The sequence below is a fragment of the Pseudochaenichthys georgianus genome, chromosome 24 (genome assembly GCF_902827115.2).
Source record: "Pseudochaenichthys georgianus chromosome 24, fPseGeo1.2, whole genome shotgun sequence".
NCBI classification, from domain to species: Eukaryota; Metazoa; Chordata; class Actinopteri; order Perciformes; family Channichthyidae; genus Pseudochaenichthys; species Pseudochaenichthys georgianus.
The window spans coordinates 34,539,115-34,557,799 of record NC_047526.1 but is presented as its reverse complement, the minus strand read 5'-3'; the positions used below and the strand labels follow the sequence as shown (position 1 = coordinate 34,557,799).

General features: G+C 47.2%; 1 protein-coding gene across 1 annotated transcript in view; it reads right to left on the bottom strand.

The window, feature by feature from the left end:
* The window catches only part of cad (carbamoyl-phosphate synthetase 2, aspartate transcarbamylase, and dihydroorotase), a 56,869-nt gene that overhangs the window by 1,823 nt on the left and 36,361 nt on the right, over positions 1–18,685 (bottom strand). Inside the window, exons 28-43 of the mRNA XM_034076014.1 lie at positions 18,465–18,546; positions 17,143–17,309; positions 16,542–16,706; positions 16,121–16,252; positions 15,211–15,412; positions 13,992–14,182; positions 8,259–8,399; positions 7,560–7,649; positions 6,453–6,594; positions 5,744–5,925; positions 5,402–5,476; positions 4,764–4,976; positions 3,519–3,644; positions 2,623–2,778; positions 2,235–2,336; positions 1,677–1,771 (exon numbers count right to left, since the gene is read on the bottom strand). Of these exons, the coding sequence (XP_033931905.1) occupies positions 1,677–1,771; positions 2,235–2,336; positions 2,623–2,778; positions 3,519–3,644; positions 4,764–4,976; positions 5,402–5,476; positions 5,744–5,925; positions 6,453–6,594; positions 7,560–7,649; positions 8,259–8,399; positions 13,992–14,182; positions 15,211–15,412; positions 16,121–16,252; positions 16,542–16,706; positions 17,143–17,309; positions 18,465–18,546 (2,261 nt within the window). The remainder of the gene's footprint in view (positions 1–1,676; positions 1,772–2,234; positions 2,337–2,622; positions 2,779–3,518; positions 3,645–4,763; positions 4,977–5,401; positions 5,477–5,743; positions 5,926–6,452; positions 6,595–7,559; positions 7,650–8,258; positions 8,400–13,991; positions 14,183–15,210; positions 15,413–16,120; positions 16,253–16,541; positions 16,707–17,142; positions 17,310–18,464; positions 18,547–18,685) is intronic.

Genomic DNA, 18,685 nt, shown 5'->3' with positions numbered 1-18,685 from the left:
TAGTTCCTTTATAGCCCAACATTAGCCGCCTTTAGCTTAGCGGTGGTGACGTGAAGTCATGTGACCGTGCTGTAGTTCCTTTATAGCCCAACATTAGCCGCCTTTAGCTTAGCGGTGGTGACGTGAAGACATGTGACCGTGCTGTAGTTCCTTTATAGCCCAACATTAGCCGCCTTTAGCTTAGCGGTGGTGACGTGAAGTCATGTGACCGTGCTGTAGTTCCTTTATAGCCCAACATTAGCCGCCTTTAGTTTAGCGGTGGTGACGTGAAGTCATGTGACTGTGCTGTAGTTCCTTTATAGCCCAACATTAGCCACCTTTAGCTTAGCGGTGGTGACGTGAAGTCATGTGACCGTGCTGTAGTTCCTTTATAGCCCAACATTAGCCTCCTTTAGCTTAGCGGTGGTGACGTGAAGTCATGTGACCGTGCTGTCGTTCCTTTATAGCCCAACGTTAGCCACCTTTAGCTTAGCGGTGGTGACGTGAAGTCATGTGACCGTGCTGTAGTTCCTTTATAGCCCAACATTAGCCACCTTTAGCTTAGCGGTGGTGACGTGAAGTCATGTGACCGTGCTGTCGTTCCTTTATAGCCCAACGTTAGCCTCCTTTAGCTTAGCGGTGGTGACGTGAAGTCATGTGACCGTGCTGTAGTTCCTTTATAGCCCAAAATTAGCCTCCTTTAGCTTAGCGGTGGTGACGTGAAGTCATGTGACCGTGCTGTAGTTCCTTTATAGCCCAACATTAGCCGCCTTTAGCTTTGCGGTGGTGACGTGAAGTCATGTGACCGTGCTGTAGTTCCTTTATAGCCCAAAATTAGCCGCCTTTAGCTTAGCGGTGGTGACGTGAAGACATGTGACCGTGCTGTAGTTCCTTTATAGCCCAACATTAGCCGCCTTTAGCTTAGCGGTGGTGACGTGAAGTCATGTGACCGTGCTGTAGTTCCTTTATAGCCCAACATTAGCCGCCTTTAGCTTAGCGGTGGTGACGTGAAGTCATGTGACCGTGCTGTAGTTCCTTTATAGCCCAAAATTAGCCGCCTTTAGCTTAGCGGTGGTGACGTGAAGACATGTGACCGTGCTGTAGTTCCTTTATAGCCCAAAATTAGCCGCCTTTAGCTTAGCGGTGGTGACGTGAAGACATGTGACCGTGCTGTAGTTCCTTTATAGCCCAACATTAGCCGCCTTTAGCTTAGCGGTGGTGACGTGAAGTCATGTGACCGTGCTGTAGTTCCTTTATAGCCCAACATTAGCCGCCTTTAGCTTAGCGGTGGTGACGTGAAGTCATGTGACCGTGCTGTAGTTCCTTTATAGCCCAACATTAGCCACCATTAGCTTAGCGGTGATGACGTGAAGTCATGTGGCCGTGCTGTAGTTCCTTTATAGCCCAACATTAGCCACCTTTAGCTTAGCGGTGGTGACGTGAAGTCATGTGACCGTGCTGTAGTTCCTTTATAGCTCAACATTAGCTTTTAACTCCTGGCAATTGCTTATACGCTTTAACAATCAAAGCGGTGTTAATATGTGGAGATTATCAACAAACAAAAAAATCCCAGTGACATTTTGTAGAGGCGGAAGCGATAAGAAGAACTAAATAGAAATCTCCAAAGCATTAAATTGCTCATAAGAAGTTAGAACAAAATAAACAAGATTGATATAATGCTGCTGATTGAGCCTCACCTGATTTCATTGACTCTGGGCAGAGGATGCATGACCACCATCTTCTTCTTGGCTACAGTCATGATGTGAGGGGTGAGGATGAACTGGCCAAAACACTGAGGAAGAATAAACACACATTCAGAATAAATTATACTAATATAACACATGGCCTTGACAGGGGAACAGCAAAAAACCTTCTAAATCTAAATCATATATATTTAATTCTAACAATTCACATGTAAATGCAAGGTGGGGGGTCATTCAATTTAAACAATCTGTTATAGCTTGAACCACAACCTTCACAAAACTGCTAAATCCTATATAGTCAATATTCATTAATGCTGTAGACTACAAGCTTACGTAGAATTTTTTTTGTGGTCGGATAGAAATACGGCAGTTTGTCTGGAAAAAGTACCGTATGCAAAAAAACCCTGTAAACTGGGATCAAATAGTGTAAAAGAATGTCGTTTACCAACTCCAAAAAGTGGATTATATTACTCAGGTATTTCATAAAAAGGCATAAGGACTATGTGTCTACCTTACTAGAGAAAGAAAGTTGATGAAATGAACTTGACTTACAGCCTTGTACTCTTCCACAGAAGCGAACCTCTCCTTCTGGATCCTCGTCATGTAGAGGACGTCGGTCTCAGGCAGAGCTTCCTCGATGCTCTCAAACTCCTCCTGCACACAGGGAAGAACAGTTATTTAAACCACATCTGATTATATCAACTTGTAATACTGTATACACATATTTAAGGCCGTCAGACTGTCTGCAACTTACTAATATATCATATCCCAATTACTTGTATATAGACTCTCCTTGCACTATTTCTATTTTATTTGTATTTACTTGCAATATTTTATCCGTTGTATTGTATTGCACTGTTGGAGGAGCCTGTGAGTCAGATCTTCAGTGATATATCTACACATGACAATAAAAGCCTCGACTCTTGACTTTAGTGCGCACCTGTCTGATGCCCTTCGAGGCCACGTAGCTGATGATTTCTGCCGGCATGTGGAGGTTCTTGGGAGCGACGTAGCGCAGCGTGATGCGGTACTGAGTCAGCAGTTTGGCGAGGGAATGGACCGTGCGGCCGTGTTTCAGATCCCCAACCATGGTTATCTGGCCAAAGACATATACTTATTAAAATAGGCACGGCAAGTTAATTTATACAGCACCTTGTTGATGTAGAAGAGACATGAAGAAGAGGGGACACATGTTGATGTAGAAGAGACATGAAGAAGAGGGGACACATGTTGATGTAGAAGAGACATGAAGAAGAGGGGACACATGTTGATGTAGAAGAGACATGAAGAAGAGGGGACACATGTTGATGTAGAAGAGACATGAAGAAGAGGGGACACATGTTGATGTAGAAGAGACATGAAGAAGAGGGGACACATGTTGATGTAGAAGAGACATGAAGAAGAGAGGACACATGTTGATGTAGAAGAGACATGAAGAAGAGGGGACACATGTTGATGTAGAGGATACATGAAGAAGAGGGGACACATGTTGATGTAGAGGATACATGAAGAAGAGGGGACACATGTTGATGTAGAAGAGACATGAAGAAGAGGGGACACATGTTGATGTGGAAGAGACATGGAGAAGAGGGGACACATGTTGATGTGGAAGAGACATGGAGAAGAGGGGACACATGTTGATGTAGAAGAGACATGAAGAAGAGGGGACACATGTTGATGTAGAAGAGACATGAAGAAGAGGGGACACATGTTGATGTAGAAGAGACATGAAGAAGAGGGGACACATGTTGATGTAGAAGAGACATGAAGAAGTGGATGTTGCACAATAGGTGACCTTTTAAAGGAAAGGTTTAAAATGTATTGTCTGTCCCTCACCGTCATGCCGTTGACCGTCCCCAGCTCCTCTCTGATGGTGAAGACGTCCAGCAGAGCCTGAGTGGGATGTTCCCCGACTCCGTCTCCAGCGTTGATCACCGGCTTACGGCAGTGACGCGCCGCACACTGGAGTTACAGGAAGACATTCAAAGATGTAAAGGCTTTATTCGTCAGATGCCACCACGCCCCCCCGCTGCCTCCGCTCATCAGAAGCCAACCGCCTCTCCGTCCCCACCGGCACCAAGCCCCGGACCTGGGGGGACAGAGCCTTCTCCGTCGCTGCCCCCTCCCTCTGGAACCCATCAGAGACTGCACCGACCTCACCACCTCCAAAACACACCTCTATGTATATATATATATTTGTATATAATATCTACATGTACATTTTCTATTTTATTTTATTTCTATTCTTGTTTATTTCTAAACTGACGTTTCTGTTTGTATTCCCCAAATTGGGATCAATAAAGTACCATCTTGTCTCATCTCTTCAATCTGGCTTTTCATGTGTGAATGTTTTTGTATTATTTGACTTTAACTATAAATATGTATTTGTTGTTCTTTTCACTACATCTGTAAAGCGACTTTGAGCACCTGTACAAGCGCTAACAAAATAAATCTATTATTATTATTATTATTATTATTATATGCTCCAGAGCTACAGCTTAGTTTTCGCAAGTAAAAGTCTCAGGCTCGTCCAACAAGGCAAATGAGATCTATTGTTTAGAAAGTCTGAAATAGAAAGAAAGTTCCCCAGAAATGCGTAAAAACTAGAAAGACATCCAGCGACACAAAGTGAGCAAATCTTTCCAGAATCTCTTTCCACAGAGTATGTATATATTATATGAATGATTATATGAATTATTCAAGGTTAAGGTATTAATTTATATTGTATGTTAACGTATATTAAGATGTAAAAAAAAAAAGTAAAAACAAAACGGAGAAGGGGTCGGATTAAATTTTCGGACGTGTAAGTAGCTAAAATTTGTTGTATCAGACAATGATACTACAGATTATTCAATTATTATTTAAATATTTCGTTTAGTTATTGCATTCATTTGTATAGTACTGTATCATGTCTGTATCATCTTTCATTTGTATTTTCTTTGGTTTTACACGCTCGAAAAAAATAAATAAACTAAACTAAACTATATATGAAAGACACGAACAGGTGGATTCTGCACAATAGGTGACCTTCAATACACCGTAGCACATCGTCTTCACGAAGGTGCCAAGTCAGAGACGCACCTCCACAGCTCCGGGGGTCGGGTGTCGCAGCACCAGCACGTCGGCGTAGCAGCTCATGGTCTGCACGGAGTCGGCCAGAGACTCTCCTTTCTGCGCGGAGGACGTGGATTCGCTGAAGTGAACTACGGAGCCGCCCAGGCGCTGCATGGCCGCCGCGAACGAGCTGCTGGTGCGAGTGCTCACCTCGTAGAACATGGACGCCATCACCTTGCCCTGAGGAGAGAGGGGGCTTTAGACGGACACATAGTACACTAGAGGACTGGAGCAGTACTGCGTGTTGCTTAATACCGAATGCTCTGATTCCAAAAGCTAATATAGATTACACAAAGGACAGGATACTTTCCGATTAGGCTTTAAACGGATACAGATATTTAAACAGACTACCTCCCTTTTCCCCTATACTCATCACCGCCTTTAATTTCTGACTTAATCTGTGTATTTTCATATTTCTATCTTATTCCTCAATTATTGTTTGACTTCAAAGACCTGAGTGCAAGCTTGTACAGAGACTCTGGGTGGTGAGCGTTTAAACAAATAAACAAAAGAGAAGACTGTTTAGCCATGTGTGTTTTTGCCGTCTCCCAAACATTCAAATAAACTTTAAAACGCAGATGTTTCCGGAGTGGCGGCGGCGGTACCTTCAGGATGTCCAGGCTGCGCTCCTTCTGAACCATCAGTCGCAGAGTGTGGGCGACATTGAAAAGGTGCGAGATCTGAAACAAAGAAATAAAACATGCATCACGTGTGTCTTTCTCAAATATGTCTGTATTATTTTGTGTGTGTGTGCGATATTGAAGTTATTTTGTATATATTGCTTGTTGTGCTTTTATTCATGTCTCAATGTGTGCATATGTATAAATGTGTCTGTCGATTGTGTGCATACATATTTTTATATTTTGTATTCTGATTGCGGGACACGGCATTTCGATCTCTCCGTCTGAACACGCACTGAAAGATCGACGGCGACGTTGACGTTGTACCTGCTCCTTGCTGAACTGCCTGACGGACAGGATGTGCTGCCCCACCAGCGCGTGCAGCAGAGGAGACGTCTGGAAGTGAGACATCTGTCCTGCGGGAAGTCCTGGAGCCGACTGAGGGGACAGCAGCCGGGACAGAGGGGGGGGGTAGCTGTACCCGTCGGCCGTGGGGAGCATCATCATCTCTGCAAGACACACACATCAATGAAATACGGCAGTGCGGTTTGAAACAAGGCGAGGCTTTTTATAGCACTTCAACACCAGGCTAAGTACTTTACAAAATGAGCACTTTAGAAACCTTAAAACGCAAAGAGAGTAAAACATGAATAAAAGTTACAGAGCCGTGTGAGATGTGAATGTATCCATTAAAAGCAGCGGCAGAAAGAAAGTCTTCAGCCTGGATTTAAAAGTAGTTGCAGCGGACCTGCAGGTTTCTGGGAGCTTGTTCCAGATATTTGGAAATACCCCGAACCGAATTCTCACATTCCTCGACTTCCCGTGAAACGACAGTTCTTTTGACAGTTTTCTAATCTTTTTATATTCCTTTCATCCTTCCCTTTCATCCATCTTTTCAATTCCCAGAAGGAAGATATTTAAACCGAAAGGGGTAGACGTTTAGCTGATTTTAAGGTGCTGTTGAAACCAGGTGAGATTCTAGTTTGCTACAAAATATGCGTTGTCTTCCTGCAGTGCATTGTGGGAGTTGTAGTACCTGGTGTGAATCCGGGGTCGGAGGAGCGGTGGACGCGGGGCGGCAGCAGGTAGCGGCTCTCTGAAGTTAGCCTCCGGGGGCTGGGGGCTCGGGTCCGGATCAGGCTGTCCCGCGGGGGGGTGGGGCGCGCCGGCTCTGGGCTCTACAGGAACCACAACATGTTAGAATACATACAATAGTGTTGGGAAAATACTCAAGTACTCCTTCAACATGAGAGCATCAAGCATGCTCATTTCTGAGGTGGAGCTAATCTGAAGTAAACATTGAATACTGCTTTCCTCCATCTTGTGACTGTGTGACTCCCTCTCTTGGATATCAGCATGTGAAGGACGCTGTTCAGGAACTAGTCTCTGTATGTGATGACTCCTTCCAGATTTTGAGGAAAAGTCTGAATTTTTATTAAGTCAGAATTTTTAGATTTTGAGAAAGTCAGAATTCTTAGATTCTTTGAAAAAAAAAAAATCAGGATTTTTTTAGAAAGTCATTTTTTTTTTAGAAAAAGTCAGGATTTTGAAAAAAGTCAGAATTTTTGGATTTTGAGAAAAAAGTCAGGATTTTGTGAAAAAGTCATATTTTTGAGGGAAAAGTCAGAATTTTCCGATTTAGAGGAAAACTCAGTATTGTGTACGTGACAGGATGTATGATTTTCTACAAAAAAACGGTATTCCTCCATCTTGAGACTGTGTGACTCCCTCTCTTGGACATCAGCATGTGAAGGACACTGCTCAGGAACTAGTTGAAGCAGGGAGATTTTTCCAATAAATAACGAAGAGATGTTTTGTTTCAGAATATATAAAACTGTATGTTCTCCAGACTACAATCATCCGTCTGTCATCTTGCAATCTACTTATGTATCTAAATAGTTACCACCGCAATAAACCGTATTAAATGTAGTCTTGTTAAAATTTCACATTCTGTTCTTGTCATATTCTATTGACATGTATATAGACTTCTCAGCTCAGGTCAGAAGAATGTCATTGCCGTTTCTACACGGTAGCTTTGTGCACATGACGATAAAACCTTTCAATCTTGAATCAGTTACGTGGAAGTATTCCGTTTGACCGTTAAACATTGTTGTCGTACTACAATGTGATCCGCTTTGCGTACCATTGGACTTTCTTTAACAAGTTCAGCAGGAGCGCTGGAGGCGAGGGGCCACGTCTTCACATCCTCTCCATAACCTGGAGGTACCAGCACCTAAAAGAGAGGGGGGGGGGGGGGGGGGGGAAATGCAGATTTAAAAAAGGATTTGTCTTCAACCGACATTCCTTTGAAACTGTGCCCGCCTTATTACCATTGAGAGCTGGTGGATTAGTTTAAAGCCGGGGTGTCCACACTACGCCATTTTGAATCGGCCTTCATCAAGTTAAAAAGTATAATGGAATACGGCCCACAAAGGAATCCTGTGCTCGTCTTATATTGTACTTCTTAAATATACATGTACACATATATTACACAGTAGTATTCACGTGTTAATAAGACCACTTTGCAAATAGATTTAAGTTGGAAACATTTTCTAACATATGATAAGAAAAAAGCCCAATGACTTGTTTACATAACAAGCTTGAAAGACACCTTCACATTTCTCCTTCTTATAATCAATCTGAGGCTTCTGCTTTAAGGGATGAGCTGCCAACACTCACAAGCATACTTGACCTACATTGGATTGAATTTGCTAACTTATAACTGAACTTACGAGGCGACATACCTCTAGTGAGTGGCCCGGCCCTTCGTATATTTGTCGGTGAACAAAATGGACACCCGTGGTTTAAAGAATAAAAGGAATATGTGTGTGTGATGTCTGACCTGTCCGTCGATGTAGGCCACCTCTCCTCTCAGAACAACGCGACGCACTTTCCCCTTCACCTTCATACCCTGGAAAGGTGTCCACTTGGACTTGGTGAACTGCATGGTCTGAGGAATCACCCACTCCTGCTCCAAATCCACCTGGAAAACATCACAGTATATATTTCACAACATAGCAATGTACACAACATCTGTTTGTATTCCCTTAGTCCCTCGACATAAATAGTCTGGATTACAGCTGCCTTCATTAACACATGTTGTATGTTATGTGTCCTTGTTAGTGTTGTCACGATGCCAACATTTTGGTTTCGATACCAAGTCAAGAATTGCGATTCCGATTCTTTTTCTTAAAAAAAGGGAAACAGTCTTAAATGTAATTATTGTGCTTTATTTCACACACAAACTTTTAAACAATGAGAACAATAAATTAAATAAATGACTAGAATTTGTATTAAATAAAATTAAGCATCATCTATAAACAACTTTTTTGTTTTTCGCTTGTGGCGTCTTTGTTCGCAACAAGCCGAGGCGCAGCGGCAGTTGCACTCCCACTCGCAGCCATGCTTCTCGCTTTCTCACATGCCCTGGCAGCTAGCGCGTGCACGAGAGAGGGGAGGGACTTGGAGCGTGCTTGAGAGGGGAGGGACTTAGAGCGTGCTTGAGAGGGGAGGGACTTAGAGCGTGCACGAGAGAGGGGAGGCACTTGGGGAGGGACTTAGAGCGTGCTTGAGAGGGGAGGGACTTAGCGCGTGCACGAGAGAGGGGAGGGACTTAGAGCGTGCACGAGAGAGGGGAGGGACTTAGAGCGTGCACGAGAGAGGGGAGGGACTTAGAGCGTGCTTGAGGGGGGAGGGACTTAGAACGTGCTTGAGAGGGGAGGCACTTGGGGAGGGACTTAGAGCGTGCTTGAGAGGGGAGGGACTTGGAGCGTGCTTGAGAGGGGAGGGACTTGGAGCGTGCTTGAGAGGGGAGGGACTTGGAGCGTGCTTGAGAGGGGAGGGACTTGGAGCGTGCTTGAGAGGGGAGGGACTTAGCGCGTGCACGAGAGAGGGGAGGGACTTAGCGCGTGCTTGAGAGGGGAGGGACTTAGCGCGTGCACGAGAGAGGGGAGGGACTTAGCGCGTGCGCGAGAGAGGGGAGGGACTTAGCGCATGCGCTTGAGAGGGGAGGGACTTGGAGCGTGCTTGAGAGGGGAGGGACTTGGAGCGTGCTTGAGGGGGGAGGGACTTGGAGCGTGCTTGAGGGGGGAGGGACTTGGAGCGTGCTTGAGGGGGGAGGGACTTGGAGCGTGCTTGAGGGGGGAGGGACTTAGAGCGTGCTTGAGAGGGGAGGGACTTGGAGCGTGCTTGAGAGGGGAGGGACTTGGAGCGTGCTTGAGGGGGGAGGGACTTGGAGCGTGCACGAGAGAGGGGAGGGACTTAGCGCGTGCACGAGAGAGGGGAGGGACTTAGTGCGTGCTTGAGGGGGGAGGGACTTAGAGCGTGCTTGAGAGGGGAGGGACTTGGAGCGTGCTTGAGAGGGGAGGGACTTGGAGCGTGCTTGAGAGGGGAGGGACTTAGCGCGTGCACGAGAGAGGGGAGGGACTTAGAGCGTGCTTGAGGGGGGAGGGACTTAGAGCGTGCTTGAGGGGGGAGGGACTTAGAGCGTGATTGAGGGGGGAGGGACTTAGAGCGTGCTTGAGGGGGGAGGGACTTAGAGCGTGCTTGAGGGGGAGGGACTTAGAGCGTGCTTGAGAGGGGAGGGACTTAGAGCGTGCTTGAGGGGGGAGGGACTTAGAGCGTGCTTGAGGGGGGAGGGACTTAGAGCGTGCTTGAGGGGGGAGGGACTTAGCGCGTGCACGAGAGAGGGGAGGGACTTAGCGCGTGCACGAGAGAGGGGAGGGACTTAGCGCGTGCACGAGAGAGGGGAGGGACTTAGCGCGTGCACGAGAGAGGGGAGGGGACTTAGCGCGTGCACGAGAGAGGGGAGGGACTTAGCGCGTGCGCTTGAGAGGGGAGGGACTTAGCGCGTGCACGAGAGAGGGGAGGGATTTAGAGCGTGCACGAGAGAGGGGAGGGACTTAGAGCGTGCACGAGAGAGGGGAGGGACTTAGAGCGTGCACGAGAGAGGGGAGGGACTTAGAGCGTGCTTGAGGGGGGAGGGACTTAGAACGTGCTTGAGAGGGGAGGCACTTGGGGAGGGACTTAGAGCGTGCTTGAGAGGGGAGGGACTTGGAGCGTGCTTGAGAGGGGAGGGACTTGGAGCGTGCTTGAGAGGGGAGGGACTTGGAGCGTGCTTGAGAGGGGAGGGACTTAGCGCGTGCACGAGAGAGGGGAGGGACTTAGCGCGTGCTTGAGAGGGGAGGGACTTAGCGCGTGCACGAGAGAGGGGAGGGACTTAGCGCATGCGCTTGAGAGGGGAGGGACTTGGAGCGTGCTTGAGAGGGGAGGGACTTGGAGCGTGCTTGAGAGGGGAGGGACTTGGAGCGTGCTTGAGGGGGGAGGGACTTGGAGCGTGCTTGAGGGGGGAGGGACTTGGAGCGTGCTTGAGGGGGGAGGGACTTAGAGCGTGCTTGAGAGGGGAGGGACTTGGAGCGTGCTTGAGGGGGGAGGGACTTAGAGCGTGCACGAGAGAGGGGAGGGACTTAGCGCGTGCACGAGAGAGGGGAGGGACTTAGCACGTGCACGAGAGGGGAGGGACTTAGCGCGTGCACGAGAGAGGGGAGGGACTTAGTGCGTGCTTGAGGGGGGAGGGACTTAGAGCGTGCTTGAGAGGGGAGGGACTTAGAGCGTGCTTGAGAGGGGAGGGACTTAGAGCGTGCACGAGAGAGGGGAGGGACTTAGAGCGTGCACGAGAGAGGGGAGGGACTTAGAGCGTGCACGAGAGAGGGGAGGGACTTAGAGCGTGCTTGAGGGGGGAGGGACTTAGAGCGTGCTTGAGGGGGGAGGGACTTAGAGCGTGCTTGAGGGGGGAGGGACTTAGAGCGTGATTGAGGGGGGAGGGACTTAGAGCGTGCTTGAGGGGGGAGGGACTTAGAGCGTGCTTGAGAGGGGAGGGACTTAGAGCGTGCTTGAGGGGGGAGGGACTTAGAGCGTGCTTGAGGGGGGAGGGCGGACTAGGGACTTAGAGCGTGCTTGAGGGGGGAGGGACTTAGAGCGTGCTTGAGAGGGGAGGGACTTAGCGCGTGCACGAGAGAGGGGAGGGACTTAGCGCGTGCACGAGAGAGGGGAGGGACTTAGCGCGTGCACGAGAGAGGGGGGACTTAGCGCGTGCGCTTGAGAGGGGAGGGACTTAGCGCGTGCACGAGAGAGGGGAGGGATTTAGAGCGTGCACGAGAGAGGGGAGGGACTTAGAGCGTGCACGAGAGAGGGGAGGGACTTAGAGCGTGCACGAGAGAGGGGAGGGACTTAGAGCGTGCACGAGAGAGGGGAGGGACTTAGAGCGTGCACGAGAGAGGGGAGGGACTTAGAGCGTGCACGAGAGAGGGGAGGGACTTAGAGCGTGCTTGAGAGGGGCGGGACTTAGAGCGTGCTTGAGAGGGGCGGGACTTAGAGCGTGCTTGAGGGGGGCGGGACTTAGAGCGTGCTTGAGGGGGGAGGGACTTAGAGCGTGCTTGAGAGGGGAGGGACTTAGAGCGTGCTTGAGGGGGGAGGGACTTAGCGCGTGCACGAGAGGGGGGAGGGACTTAGCGCGTGCACGAGAGAGGGGAGGGACTTAGCGCGTGCACGAGAGAGGGGAGGGACTTAGCGCGTGCACGAGAGAGGGGAGGGACTTAGCGCGTGCACGAGAGGGGAGGGACTTAGAGCGTGCTTGAGAGGGGAGGGACTTAGCGCGTGCACGAGAGAGGGGAGGGACTTAGCGCGTGCGCTTGAGAGGGGAGGGACTTAGCGCGTGCACGAGAGAGGGGAGGGATTTAGAGCGTGCACGAGAGAGGGGAGGGACTTAGAGCGTGCACGAGAGAGGGGAGGGACTTAGAGCGTGCACGAGAGAGGGGAGGGACTTAGAGCGTGCACGAGAGAGGGGAGGGACTTAGAGCGTGCTTGAGAGGGGCGGGACTTAGAGCGTGCTTGAGAGGGGCGGGACTTAGAGCGTGCTTGAGGGGGGCGGGACTTAGAGCGTGCTTGAGAGGGGCGGGACTTTGAGCGTGCTTGAGGGGGGAGGGACTTAGAGCGTGCTTGAGGGGGGAGGGACTTGGAGCGTGCTTGAGAGGGGAGGGACTTAGAGCGTGCTTGAGAGGGGAGGGACTTAGAGCGTGCTTGAGAGGGGAGGGACTTAGAGCGTGCTTGAGAGGGGAGGGACTTAGAGCGTGATTGAGGGGGGAGGGACTTAGAGCGTGCTTGAGGGGGGAGGGACTTAGAGCGTGCTTGAGGGGGGAGGGACTTAGAGCGTGCTTGAGAGGGGAGGGACTTAGAGCGTGCTTGAGGGCGGAGGGACTTAGAGCGTGCTTGAGGGGGGAGGGACTTAGAGCGTGCTTCAGGAGGGAGGGACTTAGAGCGTGCTTGAGGAGGGAGGGACTTAGAGCGTGCTTGAGAGGGGAGGGACTTAGAGCGTGCTTCAGAGGGGAGGGACTGCAGGCACGCTGCAGTGCAGTGGAAGCAGAGCGCTGAACGCACACGGCTCTTATTAAAACGGCGCTTTCTCACCGGAGCACTTTCCCCCGTCATTCTTAAAGTACCGATACTAATGAAACGGAGGAATCGTAATGTTTTTAACGGCAGGGTATCGCGGTACCTTTCAAGTATCGGTACACCGTGCAACACTAGTCTTTGTTGCTTTAAATAATTAGTAATGCCTTGCCTTGTTGTCTCAAGGCAAGGTCACTAAGATTTGGGGAAGGGTAGCACCAACAAAAAAGGACCAATGGTCATCTGCATTACATTAATGCACACACTATCTAGTTTTTTTTTGTATACATATTTAATTCCAATCTATTTCAATGTAAATAAAGCTATATTTTTTACTGTTATTAAAATGTCTTAAAATAGTTTTCTATCTGTGTTTTTAATGTTTGTTTTACTTTTATGTACGCACCACGACACCAAGTCAAATTCCCCGTACGTGTCAACCTGCCTGTAATAAACCCGTTTCTCATTCTGACAGAAAAGAAGATTGGAAGTATAGACCCCAGAACATTAAATAATTGTCGTGACTTCCTTCCTTGTTTTTCTATCAAGCCACCCGACATTTATAACTTGTTTTCTTTCCTTCATATTACTTACAGTTGAAGAGTTGCTTGGCCTCCGATGGTTTGAATAAAATAACAAACTTTGACACGTGCAACAAAGAAAAGAGGCCTTTACAATATTCAAAACAAAAAGGCAAAACTCAAACAACTTAGGTATTCTTTCTGTCTTGATAAGGCTTATATAACTCGATAGCTTAAAGCCGGGTAATTGGACGGTTAAAAACTGTTCCTCGACGACATCTTTCTAGCAGGTTTCCCATCACTGTCACTTTACAGGAGGCACTGTGGGAATTGTAGTCTTTTATACTCTGGTTGACTACAGACGTCACAGTTAGGTGGCCTTTCTTATACAACAAGATACTGGCTCTAACAGTCAGAATCCTCTGTCCATCACCCTCACTGTCGAGCAACACTACAATTTCTGTGTGTGTGTGTGTGTTTGTGTGTAGCGAAGGCGCCGTGGGAATTGTAGTCTTTTATAGTGTGTTGACTACAGACGTCAACACACTATATCGGCCTTTCTTACAACAATCTAAATACTAACAATAAAGCCCTTCCATTGTGTTTACCTCCACGTAGGTGTTCTCCTGGACGGGCAGGTTGAAGATCTTGCGCGGGTTGTCATAGAGACGCGTGATGATGTCATCCATAGTGAGCCGTCCGTCACTCACGGCGGTCAGAAGCAGCGGCAGCATGGTCTCCAGACCGGGGTACCCTGGAGGAGGACTGTCCCCGCTCTTCTCCTCGACAGAGTGGGGGGCTAAACACCCAGAAAGCACGTAACGATAAGTCATTGATCCCCATTTGCATTGCAGCAGCATACACAGACATGGCATTGTATACATACACACACAATCAAAAGACACATGTACACATATGCACACGTTAAGACATTGTGTTCAATATATATGTATACACACATATTTTTATTAGGGCTGTCGTTAATAACGCGTTAACGCAAAAAAAAATGAACGCCACTAATTATTTTAACGCGATTAACGAATGTGTCTTTTTTTTCCTCGGCCGCCCCGTAGTTTCAGAGCGCATCGAGTTTAAAATACCATCTGCAAGCTGATGCTGACAGCCCCGCTCCTGCCGCCTGCTTGCAGCAGACCACACTTCCACGCTCACCGGCAGGCACCGACCGGCCATCGGGAGGACCGGGAGGGTGTGTGTGTGTGTGTGTGGCCCGAGCGAGCGAGAGAGAGACCTTACGTGCATTGTTGTTGTTAGCATCGGGTGCTAGCTAGCTGCGCTAACGGATATAAGGAGCTGTTTAAATGACACACACACACACACACACACACACACACACACAATTTGTATTGTATGAGAGAGGTTCCAGGTTGAATTGAGGCGAATATTTGTAATGTTCCAGGTTGTTGTGTTTAATATTCATGAGAATATTTGTCATTGTTCAAAAGATAATAAACATCTTATGTTGATAAGAGTATTAAAAACTTGAAAAATATTCCTCTAAGGTACATTTAGAACAGATCAAAAATGTGCGATTAATTTGCGATTAACTATTTTAATCGACTGACAGCCCTAATTTTTATATATATTTGATTTTGTACTCTGGATTGTGGGAAACGGTATTTCGATGTCTCCGTCTGTACACAAACTGAAAATAGAGACTGGTGCATGGAGAAGAACATGAACCGACCTGGAGACCGTCAGGGTTGCGTCTGTCGTTACCCAGTTGAGATTAAAGTCGAGTTGTTGTCCTAATAAATGACCGGTTTGCTGCACTCGTATATTCAGACTGGGTTCTGTGTCTCCACTCACCGTGGTCAGTGGCGAAGCAGTCGATGATGTCCAGGTTCTCCCACAGAGCCTCCATGTCCTCCAGAGTTCCCAGCATGGGGCGGACCTGCGCCCGCCCGCCACCGATCTCTCCGATGTTCTCCTCGCACAGGAAGAGGTGATGAGGAGCCACCTCACACGTGACCTGGATGCCCTTCTGCTTCGCTGCCCGGATGATCAGAATCTGAATAGAAGACAGGAGGTAAGAATGAGAGATATTGCTTCATCAAAGTGTCGTCTCAATACTTTTAAATATCTGTACCTGTAATGAAAGTATCATAAAAGATAGCTTATATGTAAGCTTTGAAAATGTACAAAATACACATTTAGGTGTTTATGTTTTACTAAAGTTTGTCTGTTTGCTAAAGTACCGCGACCGCTGTGTGCACCGTGTCATCAGAGGTATCGTTGGAAAGCTCCGTCTCTCCTGCACAATCTCATCAGATCCAAATATGATCATTTCCTTTGTGTCAGCAACCAATCGTGAAAGCACAAAGGGGTCTTGAACCAAGAAACGAAATCTCATTGGCTGGTGTCAATTTCTGACAACGTGATTGGTTCAGATGCGTCACGTGGTGTGCTAAAACACTTCCTGGTTAGCTTTCGCTGGAAATGTAAATCTCAAAATGGCAAAAGAACGGCGAAAAAAACGTTCACATAGAAGACGACAACAATTGAATTTAAACATGCTGTTTCAGAAAACTTGTAATACAAAAAACAATTGTCTAAATGTAAGTAATTAACTGGAGAAATGTATAGTAAACAAATTACCCTACTCATCTGTAGTTTCTCGCCTTAAGAATTTCCTCCACACGAACAAAACTCCCACCAATATTGCGCTATTCCACCATTTGAATTCTATGATACTAACTAAATAGAAACAGTGCTTTACCTCCTCCTTCTTGGCGATGTGGCAGATGTGGACGGGCCGCTGGTAGAGCTGAGCCACCATCAGGATGGCGGCCACCGTCTGCTTCTCAGCGTGAGCCACGATGGGAAACTGCTTCGGCCACTTCTCAAAGTGCTGCGTACACAAACGGAGAGTTTAGTGGGCAGGGTGGGATACTGGAGGCACATGGTAATGGCTTTTAGGGCGTTTTAGAATTTAAACCGGATTTAAAAAAGACAAATCTATAAATCCTGACACCTAATAGTGTAAGAAAAGTCCCATAATAACTACAATGATAGAACACCTGTAAACTAAAGTGGTTTGTCGAGGTTTAAAAATATACAACAATAAGATATTACGATTATCTGAATTTCTTCTTGCACCACAGCCGGTCCATTTGCAACGTGAACAAGGCGAGGCCTACCTCCATCCAGAGAGCCACGTTGTCCATCTTGAGAGTGGAGTACGTGTCGTTCAGATACATCTTCAGACCCACCGCCTGGCTGGCGATGGACGGCAGGATGGCGGCGTTATCCGAAGCAGCGCCGAGGTACAGGGCGTAGTCACAGCGGCAGCCCGCTTTGGCCAGCTGAAGTTCAAATTCAAATCAAACTTTATTTGTTAGCCCAATATCACAAAACACGGTGGGCTTCACGGATTAAAAACAGACATTGTATACGATGGAGTTACAGCAAAATGGAACACAAGACTTCAGTCAACTTTGATTGAAAGCATGCTGTGAAGGCTGTAACTAGAAGCCTCACACCCACCACACGTCCTTCAGGTTGTGCTGATTTTTTAATTAAAATCATTTTTTTCTTTACTTTTCTAAATTGAGTGCACGGAATCTTGTTTACTTTAGTGATTGTCAACAAGATCTGTTTATATTAAACCTAATCTAAATTGATTTTGTTCCTAAAAACTGTATATATATATATATTTTAGGTTATTAAAATCCACATTTGTCGCGTACCCTTGTGCTTCACACCACAGGGGGTCTTGGATCATTTCGGACGTGGTCTTACCTTCTGTACGAGGGCCAGAGTGTTGGCGTCGGTGATGGCGGGGGAGGTGTTGGGCATGGCACACACCATGGTGACGCCTCCTGCCAGAGCAGCAGCCGTACCGGAGGAGAAGTCCTCCTTGTGTTCGGCCCCGGGCTCCCGCAGGTGGACGTGCACATCGATCAGACCTGAGAATCCACGACAAGCAGGAGAGATTTGAACCTTTCGGATGTTTCACAAGTATTTATTTATATCCCCGCGTGTACATCGCTCCAACAGCTTCTAGAACTAGGACAAGGTGAAAACAGATACTGGGTATTTCTTGAGGGATTCGAATTTTCTCTGTATTCTTCCGTATGGAAAGAATTAAGACTAGACATTGTACTACTGCAACACCTTATCAAATATTTGAATGGATATATTTGTATAACTAATTGTATGGATGGGCTACTGTTCACTTGACTAAATAAGTTAATCATTGGCCCTTAAAAGCTTGACAATTGTGCTTTTAGATTTAGACCTTTTTTGATCCTCGCAGGGAAATTAAGGAAAGATTAAAAGACTCAGAGAGGCGAAGTCCCTCCCTTTCCTCCATGGCACCTTATTTCGGAAAGAGTCTATATTGAAGTCAATGGAGAGAGAAAGAGTATCTCTCGATCCTGTTTGAATTGTGCCACGAATTACACATATGATGTTTGTCAATTTAAAAGATAATTTTGCAAGTCAAAAAAATTCAAATGTGTCGTAAAACTGAAGTAACACTTTCTTTGTGTGAAACCGCTCAATGAACTACATCTCCCGTCTCGCACCACACACCCAGACGGCCGTCACGTTGGAACATTTCACTTCTTTCTCTCAGAACGAGGCGGAAAGTATTACAAGAGGTGGAAATCACTGCAAGTCTGGGCGCGTTGAGAGCTGCGCACACACAAGGGGAGTTAGTCGGTCCCTGAGAGCCAGCATGCGGGACCGGGACTCTGGGATTTGTAGTCTTTCTAGTTGCGTATTTTTCATCGTCTTATATTTCAACAGTTTTACGACAAACTGACTTTTTTGACATGGAAATTATTTTTTAAGATTGACAAACATCATGTGTGTAATTCGTGGCACAATTCAAAGTTTTCTCTCTCCATTGACTTCAATACATAATTTTTCCGAAATAAGGTCCCATGGGGCGAGGTAGATGGGCGGGACTTCTCCTCTCTACTTGACAAATATTTTTGTAGTATCTTTAAAAAATCCCTCCATTTTGCAGCTGCAGACAAACGATCCGAATGTCTCAAATTAGCCACAATCATTCAAATGAAATCAAGATTGTTTTTGTGCCTGTCGCAGAGACTCACCCGGCAGACGGACCAGCGTCTGGGAGCTCATGCTGTCGATGTGAGTTTTCACTGGTGGAGTGGGACCAACCCGATGAAGAGCCTGAAAAACACACATTCATATTAATCATGTTGTCTTTCAAAGCTGTTTCAGAAGGGCTGCACATTTTATCGAAAGACGCAATGACTAGTGCAATATCCAAATTGCAGCTATAACAAATATTTAGTAAAGGCAAACTATG